The sequence below is a fragment of the Lampris incognitus genome, chromosome 1, assembly GCF_029633865.1.
Source record: "Lampris incognitus isolate fLamInc1 chromosome 1, fLamInc1.hap2, whole genome shotgun sequence".
NCBI lineage: Eukaryota > Metazoa > Chordata > Actinopteri > Lampriformes > Lampridae > Lampris > Lampris incognitus.
In genome coordinates, this window is record NC_079211.1 from 150,200,405 (window position 1) to 150,221,105 (window position 20,701).

General features: G+C 46.0%; 1 protein-coding gene across 1 annotated transcript in view; it reads left to right on the forward strand.

The window, feature by feature from the left end:
- slc4a4a (solute carrier family 4 member 4a) overlaps positions 1-20,701 on the forward strand; it is a 134,677-nt gene that overhangs the window by 106,214 nt on the left and 7,762 nt on the right. The window contains exons 20-23 of the mRNA XM_056275646.1: positions 4,035-4,103; positions 6,959-7,132; positions 12,162-12,326; positions 20,034-20,127. Of these exons, the coding sequence (XP_056131621.1) occupies positions 4,035-4,103; positions 6,959-7,132; positions 12,162-12,326; positions 20,034-20,127 (502 nt within the window). The remainder of the gene's footprint in view (positions 1-4,034; positions 4,104-6,958; positions 7,133-12,161; positions 12,327-20,033; positions 20,128-20,701) is intronic.

Below are 20,701 nucleotides of genomic sequence, written 5' to 3' on the forward strand. Positions count from 1 at the left end.
TTCCGGGTGCTTCGGTTTCCTCCCACAGTCATGTAGGTCAGGTGAATCGGCTGTACTAAATTGCCCCTAGGTACAATTGTGTGTGTGTGTGTGTGTGTGTGTGTGTGTGTGTGTGTGTGTGTGTGTGTGTGTGTGTGTGTGTGTGTGTGTGTGTGTCGGCCCTGTGATGGCCCGGCGGCCTGTCCAGGGTGTCTCCCCGCCTGCCTCCCAATGACTGCTGGGATAGTCTCCAGCATCCCCATGACCCTGAGATTAGGATAAGCGGTTCAGATAATGGAATGGAATGAAGCTTGGAATAAAGAGTCTATAACTATGTTATATGTTATGTGTGTATGATGAAGTAGTATTAGTAGTAGTGGTAGCAGTAGTAGCAGTAGTAGTAGTAGTATTAAAGAAAGTTGAATCAGTTCATCTGGACACGTTTCATCACTCATCTAACTGACTTCGTCAGTCTCAACTGACTGCAGGTGTCCCCGCCCTTATAAACAATACAGTGGCATAACGACTGAAAACAGTTGGTTTCTTATGCAAAATTCTATTAGCATTAACTAGAGTTAACATAATTAACATTATGTATTCGGTATGAGTCTTGAAAGTAAACGAGAAGTGGATTGTATTCAGCAAGCCAGCACAGGAGAACTGGAGCAACAGTGGATGAACCAAAAATAAGTCACATCACCGGAAGTGCCATAGTGTCCAATATTAAAACGCTGCTACAAAAATACAATTTCAGGAGAAGGATTAATCACAGTCACAGCTGGACATCATCTCAGTAGCTCCAGTAACACATTTCCCATGGCTGAGCTGTGTTTTTTGTTCCCGGTGTTTTATTAATGAAAATCAATCAGCAGAGCAGCCATTCACCTGCATTCACCTCATATCATGAAAACCACGACAGTTAAACACACCTGGACGCTTTTAACAAGGGCTTTGAAACTATGATAGTCTGATCTGTCATTTCATGTCAGACTCGGTCGCTGTCGTGCGAGGGTCCGTCTAGGAGGCTGCACATCCACAGACTGACAGGCAAAACGTTTTTATTAGGTAGATTTTTTAGCTTGAGCGCTGCTTATTAACAGCTTTTTCCCCCCCATATTACCCGTTCAGTCTACTTGGGCGCTGCACAAAAGTCTTATAATGGCAGGAAAAACACCGGTCTTTCTGTCTGTGTCTGCATGTATTTCCCTTCTTCCAGTAGGTGGGAAAAGGGGTTTGTCGCCAAGTTCGAGCACCGAGAAGGGAGATGCGTATGCCTGGCGGGGATCTGCACTCTACTGAGTTCACGCCTCTAGTTTTATTAACTTTTTATACATATTTTAGTGTAAGGATAGGGAGTGTCGTACATTTTACTGATTGTAGTTGTGATTGTTAAGCCCTTTGAGACAAATGGGTGATTTTGGGCTATACAAATGAACTTAACTTGACTAGTCTCTCCTGGCTGAAATGACAATGTGGCGTGTCAGGATAACTACATCAGGATCAGACTGATTTATCAGCGAGGTCAATTTACACAGAAAAGGAAGTGTAAGGATGGACGTGACAAACTCATTATTAGCCAATTAATGTTAAACCCATCACTCAAAACAGTATTAACTCATCCCCATCCCCTCCCCAGACTTTTCTCTCACCTGGCCCCAAGATAGTCAAATGAGCTCCTGGTCTCCGTCAGAGCTACTGGTTCCCTTACTTCCTTCAAGAAAGAACCTAAAGCCTCCTTCCTCAAGGCCTACCTTAATCCTTAAAGTGGTATCTGGTGGCACTTTGCTATGAATATGAATTGTTGGAAGCTTTTTTAATTTCGTCTGTACTTGCGTCAATGCAAACCTACTTTGATTCCCCTGTTCACCAACCCTTGATGCTCTTGCTGCACCTTCACTAAATGCACTCAATTTGCAATGCACTCTTTGCTATGATATGATTACTTACTACCACTGCTACTACTACTACTACTACTACTACTACTACTACTACTACTACTACTACTACTTCATAAAGTATAGTATGACCATATGATTACCATATAGCTCTCCATAATGCCACATTAGAATTTATCTGCTAATGGCTGACTCTCTGGTTAAAAACATCTGCTAATTGAGTAACTGTATCATTCTACACCCACTAGTGTATTTGTTTAAAGAAAGGACCCTCACTAGACAAGAGCCTATATCATGGCAATAGAAGACCCGTAATGGAGGCCTCTTACGAGCCAGAATCAATAGCAGGTTTTTTTCCAAGTGATGGTGAAGGGCATGAAGCGTCTACAAGGACTGGCTCTTTTGCGCTCAAGTGGTTTATACTAGAGAGGTCTTTCAGTAACCATTAAGCACAAAAATGAAATCCAAAGGGCCAAAAAAATAAAAGTGGGCTCTCGTTTCCATCACAATAGGGCCCACCCGCAGTATATTTTTGCTAATGGGCAAGGGAAAGAGAGCTAAGTATGCTTTTATTTCTATATGTCAGCATGGCTCCACATGCCAGCCCACAAGCCCACCCGGGGCTCCAGATGGCGTTCTGCTGAGCGCCATGTGAGAGGTCAGCATGGCATCAAAAGCTTTTACTCTGCTGTCTGAGTTGAAAAGAACCCGCGTGGCTTCAATGATATTCACAGCCTCTTTACATCCTTACTGCCACCAGTGGGAGACCTCGATCATCTATTATGAATTACTATAACAAACTTTGGGAAGATGGGGGAAACCTGGGGAGCGTAGCAGTCTGTTCCGTTGCCTATCAACACGGGGATCGCCAGTTCGAATCCCCATGTTACCTCCGGCTTGGTTGGGTGTTCCTACAGACACGGTTGGCTGTGTGTGGGTGGGAAGCCAGATGTGGGTGTATGTCCTGGTCACTGCACTGGCGCCTCCTCTGGCCGGTCAGGGCACCTATTCAGGGGGGAGGGGGGACTGGGGGCAATAGCGTGATCCTCCCACGCGCTATGTCCCTCTGGTGAAACTGTCAGGTGAAAAGAAGCGGCTGGTGACTCCACATGTATCAGAGGAGACATGTGGTAGTCTGCAGCCCTCCCCGGATCAGCAGAGGGGGTGGAGCAGAGACCAGGACAGCTCGGAAGAGTGGAGTAATTGGCCGGGTACAATTGGGGGGAAAAAGGGGGGAAACAAACTTTTGGAAGACGTACCATTGCCCCAGTTCTGACCACTAGGCTAAAAACTTTTATTTTCGCCTTTAACTGAATCCTCAGCCAACTGACAGTTGTACTTTGACCTTTTTCCCTTTGCACTTTGATCCCTACTTAAACCCTTTTTATTCTATTTATGTTTTTTTCTTGAAAGTGGGGGGTTAAGTGATCCTGGGTGGAAGTTAGCAAGAGGCTAGCTATAGTTTGAAAACATCCTGCAAAAGAATCCGTCCCCTCTTCTTCTGCCTAAGAGCCTCGTGAACACGCAAACTGATTGACAGCAAGTAGGGTCCAATGGAGACGCTGGCTCCGGTCACGGGAATGTTGGAGCCTATCCCAGCAATCATTGGGCAGCAGGCGGGGAGACACCCTGGACAGGCCGCCAGTCCATCACAGGGCTGACACATTCACACCTAGGGACAATGTAGTACGGCCGATTCAGCTGACCTACATGTCTTTGGACTGTGGGAGGAAACCAGAGCCCCCGCAGGAAACCCACGCAGACACGGGGAGAACATGCAAACTCCACACAGAGGACGACCTGGGACGACCCCCAAGGTTGGACTACCCCGGGGTTCGAATCCAGGACCGTCTTGCTGTGAGGCGACCGCGCTAAGCACTGCACCACTGTGCCGCCCCTTACAGAGAACTCTCCTGATAACATTTTGAGCAACAAATAAAGTGGGGCTAAATACGATTTACATCATGACATTAGCCGTCCTGCATAATTTCACGAGATCTTATTTGCTTTAAACTCCTTTTTTTTAGAGTACCTTGTAAAACCAGAGACTACATCCCAATCACAATGTTATTTTTGACAGGTATATTTTGAATGGGCAGAGATGTAGCAGATCGATTTTAATGTTTGTTTTAAATATGTGTTTCTCTTCTTGTCCATCAGTTCATCCCCATGCCTGTGCTATATGGAGTCTTCCTCTACATGGGAGTGGCCTCTCTCAACGGCGTGCAGGTAAACACCATATAAACTAATTTCTCTCTCTTGCGTCATCAGTCTGGATTCTTTCAGGAACTTTTCCAAACCATAGAATAACAGAAAACAGAATTAATGTGTGATGTGAGTCCATGTGGAATGAAGCAACGGAACCAAAACTGCAACAGCTTATTTGAAATTTATAAACGGTAAAAGTCACAAACGACCAAAAAAAAAAAAAAAAAAAAAACCTTGATCTGGTCAGTCGAATTTCACAAAATTGGTTCTTGTGTTTGAGGACCAAGTTTAAGGGAACATCTGAATGTGACTTTTCAACTATTTTTTAATATACTAAGGAAGATGTAACTGCACAGACGTGTGTTTGAGGCTTCATGAGGCAGTTATCAATAATTCATCATGAATGATCCGAACGCCTGAATGCAAATCACATACAGACCCTCACACAATGACAAGTGCATGGATAGCAACACAACTTGTCTCGTGTTTTCAGCTCAGTGCATTCCAGTGGCGGCTGGCCAGTACGGGGCGCTGGGGCGCCACCCCCTTCAAATATCAAGAGATGAAAATCTACTTAAACATGTTAAATATAATGTAGTTGTATAATACAAATAATGATGAAATAAAAGTGTTGTCAGTCTGTGAGCGTCTGTCAGCAGCCATTAAATACTGGTTCAAATGGTGTTTGGTTGGTTCCTGTCTGAATACATGTACTTCCTGTCTGAATACATATACTTCCTGGGTGAGGGGCGCCGGCCAAACCATACCTTACGTAAGCCCTCAAACTTGTGGCGAGCAGGTGACCTGAGGCTGCTGTCTGATTGGTTTCTTCAGGTTTTCCAAGGGGCGCAGTTCTGTGCACCCCAAAAACTCCCACTTTTATTGGCAGTGAATTGGTATTGTTTTAATGTTTTTTGAGCTAATGTGATTGGACAATTCTCGTGGCTGTCAATCATGTTCACACCCACCACCACGCCTCGTCTCAACTGTCAATCATCCACCGTCTACCAACCCTGATAACATCTATAGGCTACACGGTCCTTCTTAATAACTCTGTGACTGTGTGGACATTAAAGCAGCTGTCAGGTGTGCTGCACCAAGCTAAATTGTGCCCCCCCCCAAACATTTTTAGCACCAGCCGCCACTGGTGCATTCACTACTTTGGATATCAAATCAAGCAAAAACTACTGGGATAAAGAATAAATTGTCATCTTTATTACTGCATTTACTGTTAAACTGGATATAATTCAAGCAGTAAAAACTGTAAGTTGGTCTGTTAGCTCTGTCCCAGTTTGAGAGAGAGGAGGGATTTGCTCCCATTTGTCTCATAATCCTAACGTGTGGTCAGAGACACCTGTGTTTTTACCATGGCCCCAATGCTCTTACTCTTCATTAACTGTTTGTAACGCCGATAACCTCTTTTTACAGCCGTCACCGTTATTCGTTGTAGCTTTTATCAATCTTTTATTGAGTGCCCTTTGACCTTTTCTTTTATCTGCCGGTTCCATGCGTATCTGTGAAGGACAAAGAAAACCCGAGTAACATTGTTAGCATTTGTTAGCGGCATACCCAGTTATTTACAGAACGTTTGTGCCATCAGGATGCTGCGTTGTTTCACCAAACTATAAAAGACATCATTATTCTAAGTCCTTCATCCCTCTGCAGTCTTTCTACTTTGAGTTTGTTCCTCTACTGTAGGTCAAACACAATGTTTTTATTATTGTCTAGTTTGCCTGTAATCTGTGTGCATGGTATAATGTTAGGTGTTGCATTTTCCGTGGAGTTTAACTGGTATGTTAGTGTTAAGTATGACGTTAGAAATAAAGCTGTATTATATCGCATCCTGCTGTCTTGTATAGTAGCCTCTCTTTTGCTGTTGGCCTTATTTTCATGGGATTAGCTCAACCAGTGATAAATGATGTAAGTGTAAAATGTACATTTACCTTTTGGCTGGTCTCTCTCTCTCTCTGTCTCCCCCTCTCTCTTTCTCTCCCCCTCTCGCTCTCTCTCTCGCGCTCTCTCTTTTCTCTCTCTCCCGCTCCCTCTCTCCAACTCTCTCCGTCTCTCTTTGTCTCTCCCCCCCCCCCCTCTGTCTCGCTCTCTCTCTCTCTCTCTCTCTCTCTCTCTCTCCCCCTCTCTCTTTCTCTCCCCCTCTCTCTCTCTCTCGCTCTGTCTCTTTTCTCTCTCTCCCGCTCCCGCTCCCTCTCTCCAACTCTCTCTGTCTCTCTTTGTCTCCTCCCTCTCTGTCTCTCTCTCTCTCTCTCTGTCTCTCTCTCTCTCTCTCTCTCTCTCTCTCTCTCTCTCTCTCTCTCTCTCTCTCTCTCTCTCTCTCTGGAGAGAGATCATCTGGGGAAAGTTTCTGCAAACAGAATTTTATTTTTGGTTCCAAACACAGCCAACGGGTAAAATATAAATGTCAACTCTTAAACTTCATTGCAGGGCAGGCAAAAATGGCTATCTACGTGAGCCGGAAAAAGAGAATTAAAGAGTGTATAGAATGTCATGTTGAACTGTTGTTTTGCAGGATGGTCAAGGCCAGGATAAGAGTAGACTTCAGTTGTTACAAGGCAATGAAAAGTATGGACACATTCACAACTTTGTGGTGTTATAAAGGGCTGCTGTGTTCCACCATAAAGGATGAGCTGGTTTTTTCTGCAGAGCAGGATAAAAGGGGTCATACCTGTTTTTTTATTTTTTGAGTTGTTGAATGATTGTTTTTTTGGGCTTGTTAAAAGATGCTTATTGAGTGTTTGTACTTTGACAAGTATTGTTTATGTTTAGAACGATTTCAAGTCTGTTTTTTGTTTAAATTTTTTTGTTAAATAAAGACTTGCTTTAAAATTCAAAAAATTCTCTCCCTCTCTCTTGCTCTCTAGTTTATGGATCGTCTGAAGTTGCTGCTGATGCCAGCCAAACACCAACCGGACCTGGTTTACCTGCGACATGTTCCTTTGAGGAAGGTCCACCTCTTCACCTTTACCCAAGTGCTCTGCCTGGCCCTGCTCTGGATCCTCAAGTCCACGGTGGCCGCCATCATATTCCCTGTCATGGTAAAGGGCATTTTACACACTTCCACACACCCGAACACAAACACACAGGAACACACACATGTGCAGATATCTAATGATATAGTTCCTCCATCGCCTCAGGTTAAGAGTCTGGGTGTCATCTTGGACAGCACATTGTCTTCTGAAGCCCACATCAACAATGTTACTCGGTCTGCATACTTCCACCTACACAATATTAATCATCTTCACCCGTCACTTACACCTAACAGCACCGCCATACTCACTCACACCCTGGTTACATCCCGTACTGACTACTGCAGTTCTGTCCTCTTTGGTCTCCCGTCAAGTGTCTTCATAAACTTAATTGGTCCAGAATTCAGCTGCCCGTATCAGTACCAGAACTCCTTCCATAGATCATATCACTCCTGTTCTTCAGCAGCTCCATTAGCTCCCTGTTAAATATTGTATTGACTTCAAGATCCTGCTCCTCACCTTTAAGGCCCCTAATAACCTAGCTCCTTCATATCTTTCTGAACTCCTTCATATCCACACACCCTCCCGCACTCTCAGATCCTCTTCTGCTCTCCAACTCACTACACCATCGGCCCGCTGGACTACCATGGGGTCTAGAGCTGGACTACCATGAGGTCTAGAGCCTTCAGTCGTTCTGCCCCCCTGCCTGTGGAACTGTCTCCCACAAGACATTCACGACACCGACTCTCTTTCAACCTTCACGTCCCATCTCAAAACGCACCTTTTCAAACTGGTGTATTCAGTCTGATCCACGCTTCACTGAGTTTTGTGCAGATGATGATTTTATATTTATGTGTTGTGTTAACTTTTTATTGTCTATCCTGCTTTGTTTTGATGCTATGCTGTCTGATACAGTGCTGCTTGTTTTTTTACTGTGTTCTGTAAGGTGTCCTTGAGTGCTCTGAAAGGCGCCCACAAATAAAATGTATTATTATTATTAGTATTATTATTATTATTACATACAGAGCTGTAATCTTCCTACTAAAAGGTTTGGATCTTTTTCCTTCAAAATTGACCTTTTTATTTTGATACCACTTTATTTATGCAAGCCAAATACACTATACTTTATAGTTCACTGAAAGGATTGTGGAAGGATTGCCAAATAATAGATGTTTCATTATGATAGCATTTAATATTATTATATTATTTCTTGTTTGCAATGGTGATGGACAGGATGTTTGCGGATGACATTGTGATCTGTAGTGAGAGTAGGGTGCAGGTGGAGGAGAGCCTGGAGAGGTGGAGGTATGCACTGGAGAGAAGAGGAATGGAAGTCAGCAGGAGCAAGACAGAATACCTATATGTGAATGAGAGGGAGGACAGTGGAATGGTGAGGATGCAAGGAGTGGAGGTGATGAAGGTATATGAGTTTAAATACTTGGGGTCAACTGTCCAAAGTAACAGGGAGTGCAGGAGAGAGGTGAAGAAGAGAGTGCAGGCAGGGTGGAGTGGGTGGAGAAGAGGATCAGGAGTGATGTGTGACAGAAGGGTACCAGCAAGAGTTAAAGGGAAGGTTTACAAGATGGTAGTGAGACCAGCTATGTTATATGGTTTGGAGACAGTGGTACTGACGAAAAGACAGGAGGTGGAGCTGGAGGTGGCAGAGATGAAGATGATAAGATTTTCATTGGGAGTGATGAAGAAGGACAGGATTAGGAACGAGTATATTAGAGGGACCGCTCAAGTTGGACGGTTTGGAGACAAAGCAAGAGAGGCAAGATTGAGATGGTGTGGACATGTGTGGAGGAGAGATGCTGGGTATACTGGGAGAAGGATGCTGAATATGGAGCTGCCAGGGAAGAGGAGAAGAGGAAGACCAAAGAGGAGGTTTATGGATGTGGTGAGGGAGGACATGCAGGTGGCTGGTGTGACAGAGGAAGATGCAGAGGACAGGAAGAGATGGAAACGGATGATCCGCTGTGGCGCCCCCTAGCGGGAGCAGCCGAAAGTAGTAGTAGTAGATATTATATTATTATTGGTGGCGCAGTGGTTAACACGGTCGCCTCACAGCAAGAAGGTTCTGGGTTTGAGCCCCGGGGTAGTCCAACTTTGGGGGTCGTCCCGGGTCGTCCTTTGTGTGGAGTTTGCATGTTCTCCCCGTGTCTGCGTGGGTTTCCTCCGGGGGCTCCGGTTTCCTCCAACAGTCCAAAGACATGTAGGTCAGGTGAATCGGCCGTACTAGATTGTCCCTAGATGTGTGTGTGTGTGCGTGTGTGTGTGTGTGTGTGTGTGTGTGTGTGTGTGTGTGGGCCCTGTGATGACCTGGCAGCCTGTCCAGAGTGTCTTCCTGCCTGCCACCCAGTGACTGCTGGGATAGGCTCCAGCATCCCCACAACCCGGAGAGCAGGATGAGTGGTTTGGATAATAGATGGATGGAATGGATGATATTTTAGTCTTGGAGGAAAAAATAAAGAAATATATATATATACGTGTATATATATGGAAGTGACTGTGAGCTTTATTTGTTCCTACATATCTGCTGCTGGGCTTCATTGAATGCACTTCAGGTGGACTTTAAGGACCTTTTGATTTGGGAGGGTTGGAGTATAAATATAGAGACACACCATCAGTTTTTGGCCTTTATTTTTACATTTCATGGCTTTGTACATTTGTACATGTGGCGGCATGGCTCTGCAGGTAGAGCAGGTTGTCTAGTAATCAGAAGGTCGCTGGGTCGATCCCCGGCTCCTCCAGAGAGCGTGTCGAAGTGTCCTTGAGCAAGACACTGAACCCCCTAACTGCTCCTGATGAGCAGGTTGGTGCCTTGCATGGCAGCCTCCTCCATCAGTGTGTGAATGTGTGTGTGAATGGGTGGATGTGAGACGTACACTGTAAAGAGCTTTGAGTGGTGGGTGGAGTAGAAAAGCTCTGTATATATACAGTCCTCTTCTTCTTCTTTCCGCTTGTTCCCTGTTCCCCATTTTTTCTATTCCCTGTTTCTCTATATGAATACGGTCCATTTACCATTTAGTGACCATGTCTGCAGTGAGATGAAGTGCATTGTGGGGAAAAAGACTTGTTGAACCTGGATTTGGAGTGTAAACAGAAGAAAAAAAGACACACATGAATGAAATGCCCCGAGACAGACTTGATGAAATAACGCCGTCCTGATGCATGATGGGATGTGAAAGATCATCATCTGTACTGCGGGTTTGGCTGATGTGAGGGATGAACTAATGACGGCTTTCACTGTGTTCAACACATTTTAAGGTTCAACGGGGTCATTTAAGGTCTCGTCAGTACTTCAGCTTGACATTATTCAGAGGGAAGTTGTGTGTGTGTGTGTGTGTGTGTGTGTGTGTGTGTGTGTGTGTGTGTGTGTGTTGGTACTGTGGGATGCTGGGAGGATGCAGAGCGATCCAGGATACCTGATGTGGTTCGTGATGCTGCTCCCAGCTAACAGCAGGTTTAAAACCTGACATTTGTGGCCCCAGGCCATCACAGGGCCTGGGGCCTGGCGGCCTGTCCAGGGTGTCTCCCCACCTGCCGCCCAATCACTGCTGGGATAGGCTCCAGCACCCCCGAGACCCTGAGAGCAGGATAAGCGGTTTGGATAATGAATGAATGAACATTATATGGTGTTACATCTTATTATTTATTTCTTGTTATCTATTTATATGTTATTACATCATGTTATCGTCGCTCCTGAGGTTTTTTAATTCCCTAAAAGTGATCCTCGTTATCATATCAAGTTGTAACTATTTTTCCATGTTGCTAAGTAGGCGTTAACCAGCCCATACGTCTATAATGTGTTCAGCACACCAGTGTGGAATCCCTTTTAGTCACCCTTAGAGGAATAAATATGCCTTACATGCAACAATACATATGAATATGACCCTCAGATCACAATAAATGATCTCCTCATCCTCATTTTCACAGCGTTGCTACATTTAATTTCATTTTTATTTGATAACAGGTTCTGTTTTTATGAGAAAACTACTTTGTTTTTTGCTAAATGGCATGTCTACGGGTACCTCTGTTTTCTATTCATTCCCTTTTTCTCATTTCTCATTACTTCTCATTCCATAAATTTTCCGCTTCCGGTGTGGGGAAGATGGCGGCACGAATTCACATTTGCAGCGGCCTCAGTCAGTACTGTCCACGCAGTGTCTTTGTCCACGTCGGCGTCTTAAGTTGTGTTTTCGTTTGACGGCTGGGAGAGCTGGCGCTGGATCGGCTGGGAGAGCTGGCACTGGATCGGCTGGGAGAGCTGGCACTGGATCGGCTGGGAGAGCTGGCGCTGGATCGGCTGGGAGAGCTGGCGCTGGATCGGCTGGGAGAGCTGGCGCTGGATCGGCTGGGAGAGCTGGTCTGCTGCATCCTGTGGGCCCAGGGACCACGTCTCTGCCTGGAGCTGTACCCGAGGAGGAAACACCGAGGGCGGTCTGACAGGACGTGGAAGCAGGGCAGGCTAAGCTAACTGCTAGCCCATGCAGACCGGCAGCTCCTACAGTCATCCTGGCTGGCGTTGTCCTGGACAGTGATTTTTTTTTTAATATGTTGGATATATGTGTTGTGTAGTTTTTGCATTTTTTTGTAGTTTGGATATGTGTGTTCTTGTTTTTGTCTTTGTGTTGCCCTGCTGTGGGCTGGGCGAAACGATATTTCGTGTCATTTCATGTGTGGAGGTTTATGGAATGAAATGACAAATACGTGTTCCTGATTCCTGATAACAACAACACTTGTATTTCTTGTTGCGGTCGCCTGCTCATCACCACAGATGGGATTCGTTTTTTAGAAAATTCTTTTTGATATACTCGCAAATGTCCAGCCTGTTGTCAACACAAAAGCCCCTGCACCCATCCTCCACCCACACACACACACACACTCACACACACACACACACACACACACACACACACACACAATTGTAGGAACACCACATCGTAATTTGAAAAACAACCCACGGCATTATGGGTGACGGTGCTGCTGTGACTCGAGGTTAAGACGATTACAGGAAGTGGATTGGGAGCAGACTGAATCTGTTTAACAGCCTTCAGATCCAGCGTGACGCCTTGCTGTGTTGTTGTTCTTTCAGATCCTCGCTCTGGTTGCCGTCAGGAAGGCCATGGATTACATATTCACCCAGCACGAGCTCAGCTTCCTGGACGACATCATCCCAGAAAAGGACAAGAAGAAGAAAGAGGACGAGAAGAAGAAGAAGAACAAAAAGAGGAGTAGTGAAGACAGCGACGTCGAGGATGTAAGGATGTCTCTAACTATTCAGCCCGCAGGAGAGCAGCATATTAGCTCAGTGTGCCAGTCCAGTGCTCAAGTACTGGCACCGGAAGAGATGTGACCGTTCATTAACTCCCATAAACACTCTGCAGAACCTCCAGGCTGTTCACAACACGCACACACACACACACTCACACTACATAGTACCTTAGGTTTGTGTTAATGGGAAACAGTGTTTTGTAATGTTATCTCTATTAGCAGCCATAATACTGAACACTTTTTCTGGGGGAGATTTTTTCTCCCCAATTATATCCGGCCAACTACCCCACTCTTCCGAGCCGTCCCGGTCTCTGCTCCACCCCTCTGCTGATCCGGGGAGGGCTGCAGACTACCACATGTCTCCTCCCATACATGTGGAGTCACCAGCCGCTTCTTTTCACCTGACAGTGAGGAGTTTCACCAGGGGGACGTAGCGCGTGGGAGGATCACGCTATTACCCCCAGTCCCCCCTCCTCCCTCGACAGGCGCCCCGACCGACCAAAGGAGGCGCTAGTATAGTGACCAGGACACATACCCATATCCAGCTTCCCACCCGCAGACACGGCCAATTGTGTCTGTAGGGACGCCCAACAAAGCTGGAGGTAACACGGGGATTCGAACCGACGATCCCCGTGTTGGAATAGACCGCTACGCCACCCGGATGCCTTTTCCCCTCATTTTGGCCCTCCGTCCACACTAAGCCATAATCGGGGCTTTTTTCCAAAACACTGACGTATGGTTAGTGTAAAGCTGCCGGCTCATGTTGTGCGTTCGGCGTTTTTTTTATTGTTGTGGCGTTTCAGGATGGCGCACTTCTCACACATGAGTGGAAAAGGCCAGACAGAAAACTTCCTACTCATCTTCACCGTGAAAATGGCATTTTCAAATTTCTCCAGATTCGAACCGGCGATCCTCGTGTTGGTAGGCAACAGAATAGACCACCACGCCGCCCGGACGTCATGAACGATCTTTTTTGTGTGTCTCTGAAACACTGGTGAAATTCCTATCAACCGTGAATGTGTAGAAAACGGCAACTCTTGCTTTTTGGATTGCCGCTGACTTGGGTGGGCTACATGGAGATAGACAGCATGGATGGAGTAACAGCGCTACATACCGCTGCTGTGGCAAACGCCACCCAGTCCATGAAATGCCACTTCACAGACTGGTGCAACTTCTGCAGCGTTTCAGAGACACACAGAAGACTGCTCAGCGTTATGGCTGCTCATGGAGGGTTGTCCACACAACATATACTGCATATGTGTAGCGATGATGTGGAAAACAGTGACTGTTTCCCTTTAAAAAGAAAAGGGCAGACAGTGGGCAAGTATACAAAGAAAAGGGCAGACAGTGGGCAAGTATAATAAGAAAAGGGCAGACAGTGGGCAAGTGTACAAAGAAAAGGGCAGACAGTGGGCAAGTGTACAAAGAGAAGGGCAGACAGTGGGCAAGTGTACAAAGAAAAGGGCAGACAGTGGGCAAGTGTAAAATGAAAAGGGCAGACAGTGGGCAAGTGTAAAAAGAAAAGGGCAGACATTGGGCAAGTGTACAAAGAAAAGGGCAGACAGTGGGCAAGTGTACAAAGAAAAGGGCAGACAGTGGGCAAGTGTAAAATGAAAAGGGCAGACAGTGGGCAAGTATAAAAAGAAAAGGGCAGACATTGGGCAAGTGTACAAAGAAAAGGGCAGACAGTGGGCAAGTGTACAAAGAAAAGGGCAGACAGTGGGCAAGTATACAAAGAAAAGGGCAGACAGTGGGCAAGTGTACAAAGAAAAGGGCAGACAGTGGGCAAGTGTACAAAGAAAAGGGCAGACAGTGGGCAAGTGTACAAAGAAAAGGGCAGACAGTGGGCAAGTGTACAAAGAAAAGGGCAGACAGTGGGCGAGTGTACAAAGAAAAGGGCAGACAGTGGGCAAGTGTACAAAGAGAAGGGCAGACAGTGGGCAAGTATACAAAGAGACGGGCAGACTGGGCAAGTGTACAAAGAGAAGGGCAGACAGTGGGCAAGTGTAAAAGAAAAGGGCAGACAGTGGGCAAGTGTAAAAGAAAAGGGCAGACAGTGGGCAAGTGTACAAAGAGAAGGGCAGACAGTGGGCAAGTATACAAAGAAAAGGGCAGACAGTGGGCAAGTATAAAAAGAAAAGGGCAGACAGTGGGCAAGTGTACAAAGAAAAGGGCAGACAGTGGGCAAGTGTACAAAGAAAAGGGCAGACAGTGGGCAAGTATACAAAGAAAAGGGCAGACAGTGGGCAAGTGTACAAAGAAAAGGGCAGACAGTGGGCAAGTATACAAAGAAAAGGGCAGACAGTGGGCAAGTGTAAAAAGAAAAGGGCAGACAGTGGGCAAGTGTAAAAAGAAAAGGGCAGACAGTGGGCAAGTGTAAAAAGAAAAGGGCAGACAGTGGGCAAGTGTAAAAAGAAAAGGGCAGACAGTGGGCAAGTATACAAAGAAAAGGGCACACAGTGGGCAAGTGTACAAAGAAAAGGGCAGACAGTGGGCAAGTGTAAAAAGAAAAGGGCAGACAGTGGGCAAGTGTAAAAAGAAAAGGGCAGACAGTGGGCAAGTGTACAAAGAAAAGGGCAGACAGTGGGCAAGTGTACAAAGAGAAGGGCAGACAGTGGGCGAGTGTACAAAGAAAAGGGCAGACAGTGGGCGAGTGTACAAAGAAAAGGGCAGACAGTGGGCAAGTGTACAAAGAGAAGGGCAGACAGTGGGCAAGTATACAAAGAGAAGGGCAGACAGTGGGCAAGTGTACAAAGAGAAGGGCAGACAGTGGGCAAGTGTACAAAGAGAAGGGCAGACAGTGGGCAAGTGTAAAAAGAAAAGGGCAGACAGTGGGCAAGTATACAAAGAGAAGGGCAGACAGTGGGCAAGTATACAAAGAGAAGGGTAGACAGTGAGCAAGTGTACAAAGAGAAGGGCAGACAGTGGGCACGTGTACAAAGCATCCCCCATAAGTGATTCGTTCGTTTTCCAAGACACTTATCCTAATTAGGGTCGCGGGGTGCTGGAGCCTATCCCAGCGCTCACTGGGCAGAAGGCAGGAAACACCCTGGACAGGTCGCCAGTCCATCACAGGGCCGACACGCAGCCAAACAGACACATTCATGCACACATTCACACCTAGGGGCAATTTAGTATCTGCAGTTCACCTGACCTACATGTCTTTAGTCAGGTCAAGTCCATTTTATTTGTATAGCCCGAAGCATGCAGATCCTCATAAGTCTCTTCGGAGCGCGGGAATACGGAAGTGCGAGGGTGCACTTCCGGGAGAGGGTGACTTCTGTAACCTACAAAAAGACTCACTGGCCGATCGCCAGGAGGTCGGCCCCCTTTAGTCGAGCAGTTAGCAATGTCGCCTTGTGGTGCAGTACACCCCGGATCGAATCCCGAACCGGGCGGAAATTTGCTCGGTTACATGGGAGGAAACCGGAGCTCCCGGCGGAAAGCCACGCAGACACGAGGAGAACATGCAAACTCCTCACAGAAAGGAGCCCGGCCCAGTGGTGATGTTATATACAATTATAAACCCATAACTCCTCAGCAAGGCTTAAGTAGTCCAACACACACACACACACACATGCACTTGGTTGTGAGTGTCAACAGCACTGGCATCATGTTGATTTTGACTCTCATTGCATGGTTGCAGCATTTCTTTTTGTCTCCCTCATCCCTCAGAGGAAAAGCCAGAAGCCTCTCTCTGTTTCTGCCACACCGGCCCCGTCTCTTACCGTCTCTCATTAAGTGCCTTAAACAGCAGGAAACGATGTCTGTTCCAAAGTCTGTCATATCGATCACCGTGTCAACTTGCGACCCCGCTTTCAACTATGGGTATTCTTCCTCTGTGGTGTTTTTTTAACCTTTTGGGGATTCCCCCCCCCCCTTCAGATCCACTCAGCTGATGTTTGATGGAGCTGCAGTGTGAGTCGGTGTCAGTCATCCAGGAGTCTGTTTTTACTGAGTTTCTTCTCTGAGCTGTCACACATTCCCCCCCCCCCCCCCGCTGCTGGCAACCTCATCTGGAGCAGCTGTCAAGTCAGTCTTTATAAAACCGTGTCTCAGACTCCTAGGTCTTCTCTTCTGCAGTCATGGGCAAAACACAGGGACATTAAAGCTGAAATCTGTCATAGTTCACCGATCTGTCCCTCCCTCTGGCAGTGAGGACTACAAACCAGGTGTAGCAGCCATTGTGGCTGGTGTGCCATCAGCTCAGCAGTAAACAGTTCCCTCCCTTGTAAAAATGGATCTGGGACCAAAGCTAACACAGACAGTCTAATGTACTACAAACTACATCACACTCTATGGGAACACTGTTGTACAGTCATATTGGTTGTCATGGACACATCGACATCACATATCAGTCTATTTCCCTGTTTCAGTAGGAACGTGTTTGCCGTTGCACCAGTGTTCGTCCTACCCGGTCAAAACATTTCAACAGTGGTATATGGAGACTGGAGAGTGTCTCCAACCACGGTAAAGACGACTGGTAGTGTCATGGCGCCTGACTCATACACACTCTTCCGAGCCATCCTGGTCGCTGCTCCACCCCCTCTGCTGATCCAGGGAGGGCTGCAGACTACCACGTCTCCTCCGATACTTGTGGAGTCACCAGCCACTTCTTTTCACCTGACAGTGAGGCGTTTCACCAGGGACTGCTCAGAAGAGAGGGGTAATTGGCCAAGTACAATTGGGTAGAAAAAAGGGGGAAAATCAAATCAATAGATTAATAAATGTCCAGCAACAAACTCGTCACGTCTGTTTACGTAAACGCCATCGACAACTACTGATGACGTGTCAGGGTCTTGAAGGGTTGTCCCATTTCGTAGGGGATGATTTCAACAACTAGTCCCTAATCACTTGTCCTTAGGTGTGAATGTGTCAGCCCTGTGATGGCCTGGCGGCCTGTCCAGGGTGTCTCTCTGCCTGCCGCCCAACGACTGCTGGGATAGGCTCCAGCATCCCGCGACCCCAATTGGGATAAGCGGCTTGGATAATGGATAGATGGAGGGATGGACTCGTACACATGCAGAAAATAACGATTTATTAGCGGGGAAAAATTTTGGATTTCAGCTTTAATTAACTATTAAATGAAAAGGAACCAGTAATGCCCTTCCAGAGATGTCGCAATAACCCGTCCTTCCTCGCTTAACTGGGCCAATTGTATCCTGCAGGCTTCGGACCTGTGCCTCGCCACCAGACTCAACCTGACTCACTTGACAGACATCTCCATGCAGTCTATAACTCAAGAGGATATCCAGCTAGTCCCAAAACCTAGTCCCGTTTTTTCTTTCCTTAGTGGACTTTCAAGCTACTTGATGCTGCTGGTTTTCCTCCAGCCTGTAGACTGTATAGAAAAGATGGACATAGCTCCTGTGACATCAACCATTGGTTTCTGAAGGGGCTTTTTGAAGCCTAGTCTTTGGTGTTATGCTTGTCGCCATCTTGTCAGTTGTTGGAGCCAGAACGTCCTAATTTGGGCAACAGGGTGGAGCTTGGGCTTGGACCTCGGTGGCAGACAGGTTGAAAGGCCTGTCAGTCAAAGCAGAAACATCCTCAACGTGCCCCCTTTTTAATCCTTAATATTTTCTTAACAGAAAAATAATTTTAAAATAACCACCCTCACACTGTGTCGCAGACTCCAAATTGTCAGATGAAACCCCAACGTCTTGGAGAAAAAATATACTGACTTCGTATATGAAAGAATTTGGAAATTCTCTCCTTGACTTACATTGGAGTGGAAGTTTATTTGGAGCCAGCCACCTAGTGGCCGTGGTGGAACTGCAGTGTAAGCCATTTCTGCATTGGCTTCGACTTCCAACCCCAGTTGTTGCTGCTTGCTTCCCCAGACAGCATGCGGATGTGGGCCACTTCAGGCAGTGATGCGGCACTGACGGCCTTCTTCTGGTCCTCACAAAATGGATGTGAGCCTGAAGTGGCCCACATGTGTCATAGCAAATATGGCCCAAATATGCCAAATCAAATGTGGGCCTTTTTCTGGCAAAGCTGCGGTGCTCTGGGCAACATGTGATCTGGATGTGATCCTGAAGTGGCCCGTGTGGTAAATGGTGAATATGGCCCAAATATCACAAATCAAATATGGCCACCTTTGGCAAATATGTGGCACATGCGGCATTGCTATGGCTTGGTTCTGGCCCAGATCTGGCAAACAGGAGCGGACCGCCCAAGTGCCATCATTCCCCATGGTATGTGGGCCGGATGAAAGTGTCGGGTGTGGGCCGGGTCCGGGCCACAGCAGTTTTGCTCTCTGGGAAGGAACCTGAAAGTTCTTGTAGCTTCTTAGATTGTATAGATTGTATATATGAATGTAATGTGGAATATACACTACCGTTCAAAAGTTTGGGATCACCCAAACAATTTCGTGTTTTCCATGAAAAGTCACACTTATTCACCACCATATGTTGTGAAATGAATAGAAAATAGAGTCAAGACATTGACAAGGTTAGAAATAATGATTTGTATTTGAAATAAGATTTTTTTTACATCAAACTTTGCTTTCGTCAAAGAATCCTCCATTTGCAGCAATTACAGCATTGCAGACCTTTGGCATTCTAGCTGTTAATTTGTTGAGGTAATCTGGAGAAATTGCACCCCACGCTTCCAGAAGCAGCTCCCACAAGTTGGATTGGTTGGATGGGCACTTCTTTGAGCAGATTGAGTTTCTGGAGCATCACATTTGTGGGGTCAATTAAACGCTCAAAATGGCCAGAAAAAGAGAACTTTCATCTGAAACTCGACAGTCTATTCTTGTTCTTAGAAATGAAGGCTATTCCATGCGAGAAATTGCTAAGAAATTGAAGATTTCCTACACCGGTGTGTACTACTCCCTTCAGAGGACAGCACAAACAGGCTCTAACAGGTACTATTTAATGAAGATGCCAGTTGGGGACCTGTGAGGCATCTGTTTCTCAAACTAGAGACTCCAATGTACTTATCTTCTTGCTCAGTTGTGCAACGCGGCCTCCCACTTCTTTTTCTACTCTGGTTAGAGCCTGTTTGTGCTGTCCTCTGAAGGGAGTAGTACACACCGGTGTAGGAAATCTTCAATTTCTTAGCAATTTCTCGCATGGAATAGCCTTCATTTCTAAGAACAAGAATAGACTGTCGAGTTTCAGAGGAAAGTTCTCTTTTTCTGGCCATTTTGAGCGTTTAATTGACCCCACAAATGTGATGCTCCAGAAACTCAATCTGCTCAAAGAAGTGCCCATCCAACCAATCCAACTTGTGGGAGCTGCTTCTGGAAGCGTGGGGTGCAATTTCTCCAGATTACCTCAACAAATTAACAGCTAGAATGCCAAAGGTCTGCAATGCTGTAATTGCTGCAAATGGAGGATTCTTTGACGAAAGCAAAGTTTGATGTAAAAAAAATCTTATTTCAAATACAAATCATTATTTCTAACCTTGTCAATGTCTTGACTCTATTTTCTATTCATTTCACAACATATGGTGGTGAATAAGTGTGACTTTTCATGGAAAACACAAAATTGTTTGGGTGATCCCAAACTTTTGAACGGTAGTGTATGTGTAACGTTTTGTGTATCTTTTTGGGTAAGAGTGTGTGTGTAATATGTGTGCGAGTTTGTGTACGTTGACTCCGTTTTTATACTAACCCGTCGACACGTTATTCAGGTCCCCATTTCAGGACGTCTGTTTGTTCCCTCTGCTGTTTCCTCAACAGTCCGACTACCCTTACAATGAGAACATGCCCAGCATTAAAATCCCCATGGATATGATGGAGCACGAGCCCTTCTTAGGTGATAAGGCCTCTGACAGTGAGTAGACCCCACCGTTGATGAAGGACCACCCTCCTCTCGCCTTGCTCTGTCTGTGCCGCCTCCATTCAGCCTCCGGTGACCTCCACCGCCAGGAGACATCACTTCCTGCCTGTTTCTCATTTCCGCCACATGACATTAACGTTTATTTTCACTAACCTTTTTTTTTCTTTTAACCTTTTCTTTTTTCCCTTAGATTCTCTCTCTCTCTCTCTCTCTCTCTCTCTCTCTCTCTCTCTCTCTCTCTCTCACACACTCTTGCTGTCTGTTTTTCTCTCGCTCCTTCATGCAAGACCTGTGCTGTCCTCAAAAAAATATCTTCAGATCTGGAATGGAATTTGTTGCTTTGCCTTTTCTTTGTTTGTTGCTTCATGTGACCTCTGTAACCATCAACCTTTCAGCTGACCCGCTGACTTTTATTCTTTCATTGTTTGTTTTTTTGGGGGGGGGGGGGTCTGTTTTTGTGCATAAATGTCAAAAGTTGCTTGATGAGATCGAATATGTCACTTTTATATTAATAATTGTGCCTTTCACACACACACTCAGAACAGATTTTGGTCATTTTGCGAAGGTA